This window comes from Marmota marmota, unplaced genomic scaffold (genome assembly GCF_001458135.2).
Source record: "Marmota marmota marmota unplaced genomic scaffold, marMar, whole genome shotgun sequence".
Lineage (NCBI taxonomy): Eukaryota > Metazoa > Chordata > Mammalia > Rodentia > Sciuridae > Marmota > Marmota marmota.
Genome location: NW_026000001.1, coordinates 6,077,044 through 6,080,421, shown reverse-complemented (window position 1 = coordinate 6,080,421; position 3,378 = coordinate 6,077,044). Strand labels below are relative to the sequence as shown.

Sequence of the window (3,378 nt, the reverse complement as noted above, 5' to 3'; positions counted from 1 at the left end):
AGATGTGTATAAGAGACAGGTGCTGGCTGGAGTACAGAGCTGGCTGGAGTGGAGTGCTGGGCTGCAATGCAGTGCTGGCTGGAGTGCAGTGCTGTGGTGGAGTGCAGTGCTGGCTGGAGTTCAGTGATGTGGCATAGTGCAGTGCTGACTGGAGTGCAGTGCTGGCTGGCCTGGATCTTGGGTGCAGTGGAGTACTGGGCTGGAGTGAGTGGAGTGCTGGCTGGAGTGCAGTGCTGTGGTGGAGTGGAGTACTGGCCAGAGTACAGAGCTGGCTGGAGTGGAGTGATGGGCTGGAGTGGAGTGCTGGCTGGAGTGCAGTGCTGTGGTGGAGTGCAGTGCTGGCTAGAGTACAGAGCTGGCTGGAGTGGAGTGATGGGCTGGAGTGGAGTGCTGGCTGGACTGGAGCTCAGGCTGGAGTGTAGTGGGCTGGAGTGCAGTGCTGTGCTGGCTGGATTGGAGCGCTGTGTGATGGGGTGCTGGCTGCAGTGTGGGCTGGATGGGTTGTGGAGAGGCCATGTGGCTGGCAGCACAGGCTCTTGCCTCACCCTCTGTGATCTCTCTGTGGGTGTTCTGGTGGGCAGTGGAAGAGCCTTGTCTCAGGCCACAGAAGCCATTGCTTCTTAACCAGACCCATGGGACTCACAGAACCATCAACTTGAGGCCATTGTGGGGTTGGGACAAACTTCCTGGAAAAGGGGCAGGGGTTGGGCAGGAGCACTTGGACCCTCCTAACAGTGGTCCTGGAGCCTTGTGGTTCCTCTGCCAGGGTGGCCACAGCTCCCTACCCCCACTGGGCCTTCCACCTACCAGTCTCCCTCAAGGGACCTGGGGTCCCTAGCTGGCTGACCTTTGTCACCACCATGGTGGCCACAGAGCCTCTCCACCCTGGCATACCTAGGTGGGACTCCCAGCTCCCCTGTCCACTGCATAGATCATGCCTGGCCTCACTGAGCTTGCCTGCAGAGCTCCATGTGCTGGTCTAGGCCAGGTAAGGGGTGCATGCAGAAGGGTGCTGGACGTCCTGAAGCCTGGAGCCCCTCCCCACTGCCCACCTCTCCAGGGCTTGCTGCAGACGCAGTATCATGCTGTCCTGGGCAAGCTGCTGAGCTCTCTCGACCCCATTTCCTCGTCTCCAATGGGGACAGTGCACTGCTGGCCAACCCTGAGTGTTTACCTGGTGGCAGGAGAGCCAAGGGCCCCTCTCAGTCGAGGATGGGGTACAGTGGCTGGGGTCTGTCACCACAGACCTGGAAGCTGTGGCAGAGTTCACCTGGACCTCTCACCCATGTGGGGGGCTGCCAAGGGGCCCAGCAGGGGTGACAGCTGCACCTCGTCCTTCTGCCCTCTCTGACCTACCAGGGTGGGGGCAGGTGGGGGCACAGGCAGGGTTGGGGCAGGCCAGGCTCACGTCCCTGTGGCACAGGACTCCTCCTGGGCTCCCACCTCTGCTGGGTTCCTATGGAAGCCTGAGCCGGGTGCCTGCATGGGAAGGCAACTCTGGAGAGGCTTCCCAGCAGGGAGAAGGGCGGGGGAGAGCCGGTGGGACACGGCCTGGCCAGAGACAGAGGACAGGGAAAGGAGGAGCCCACGGGGAGGCCAGAGCAGCCAGGTGTGCTCCCAGGGACTCCCAACCTCACCTGGGTCGCTGTTCTGAGGCCCTGCGGAGCACCACGTGGCCAGTGCTTGGGCCCTGCCCCACATGCTGCCAACTCCCCAGACCAGCCTTCCTGCCCAGAGTCCCACCCAGTGCCCACACGTCCGCCTTCTCAGTGCAGACAGGTCCTCCTGCCGCAAGGCTGAGCCTGTCCTTGGTGCCACTGCCCCATACCCACTTGGGGGTGTCTCCCGCTTCTGTGCTGTCCCCATCTGTTCACCCAGGCCCCACCTCAAGGGCCTCTACACAGCATGTTCTGAGCCCCTCCCCAGTCTGAGTAGGACTGCAGCTGCTCCCCTGAGGTCACCAAACACCAGAGTCCACACTGCCTGTGGCCCCTGCTGCCCCCATCGAGAAGCCAGCCCCTAGGGCTCTACCCTGTGGCTAAGTGCCTGCAGGCAGGGAGAGGAGCATCAAGCTGTGCCAGTCCCAGCAAGTTCTGTTTGGATGCTGAGTCCACTTCTCACAGGCCATGCTTAGAGGAGCATGGGACAGCCCCCTCCATGGGGAGGCAGTGCTGGCCACCTGCTGAACCTGGTGCCCCCTCACTGATCCCTGTCTCCTCAGGCATCCCATGACCTCAGCCCTGGCCCCTCTGCACAGCAGCTGCTGGTCCATGGCCCCGCCCCTGGGGCAGCACTGGGCAGCCCTCCCCACTGCATGGGGGCCACTGAGGTGTGAAGGGTGGGACAGGGCAGCGCCCGTGCACCACTCCCTCAGAGCCCAGCCCACCTGCACTGCTTGGAGGTCCGCCAGAGACCCAGCCTGTCCTCCACCCAGACCCTGGGCTCCCTAGGCTTGCGCAAGAGGGCCAGGGTGTGCGTGCCAGGATGTGGCAGTGCAGCTGCTGATGCCCCCTGTCCTGCAGATACCTGGTGCTAGAACACGTGTCCGGGGGGGAGCTGTTCGACTACCTGGTGAAGAAGGGGAGGCTGACCCCCAAGGAGGCCCGCAAGTTCTTCCGGCAGATCATCTCCGCGCTGGACTTCTGCCACAGTCACTCCATATGGTGCGGCCCCAGCCCGAGGCCAGTGTCCACACAGCTCCCTGGGGCACCTCCCAGGGCACTCAGAGCCACTGTCGGGACCCCAGCACGCTGGGCCAGGATACCTCCCCTTCTCTCAGGCACACGGGTTGTCATTGGCCACCGTTGGTCCAGCTCAGGATGGGGGTTTGAGGGAGGGCTGCAGTTGGTCAAGGGCTGTCTGTGAAGCCCAGTGGAGGGTGTGGGACCTTGGCGAGCCAAGCCCGGGCCTCCCTCCCCAGCCACAGGGACCTGAAGCCAGAGAACCTACTGCTGGACGAGAAGAACAACATCCGGATCGCAGACTTCGGCATGGCGTCCCTGCAGGTGGGGGACAGCCTCCTGGAGACCAGCTGCGGGTGAGTGGTGCCCCTGCGTCTCTGTCTGCGGTGGGGAGGGAGACGGATGGGCAGTGGTTCTGGGCTGCAGGCCTCAGCTCCCGCAGAGCATGTGGGGATTTAGGTCGTGGGAGCTTCCTTGGGAGCCATGGGCCCGCTGGGCATCCTCCCAGGCCCGGGCTGGAGGGGAATGCCTCTGGGCGGAGCGGGGCCTGGACGGCAGGTCGGGGCCTCCGCTCGCTGACCCACCACTTTTGTCCGCAGATCCCCCCACTATGCCTGCCCAGAGGTGATCCGGGTAAGTTCGCGCTGCAGCCGGTGGTGGAAGGGGGCGGTGGGTAGGTTGGAGCGTCTCCGCCCGG

The 3,378-nt window shown here is 63.9% G+C and overlaps 1 protein-coding gene across 1 annotated transcript in view; it reads left to right on the top strand.

The window, feature by feature from the left end:
- The window catches only part of Brsk2 (BR serine/threonine kinase 2), a 53,552-nt gene that overhangs the window by 19,318 nt on the left and 30,856 nt on the right, over positions 1-3,378 (top strand). The window contains exons 5-7 of the mRNA XM_048807622.1: positions 2,523-2,663; positions 2,921-3,037; positions 3,281-3,350. Coding sequence (XP_048663579.1) covers positions 2,523-2,663; positions 2,921-3,037; positions 3,281-3,350 — 328 coding nt within the window. The remainder of the gene's footprint in view (positions 1-2,522; positions 2,664-2,920; positions 3,038-3,280; positions 3,351-3,378) is intronic.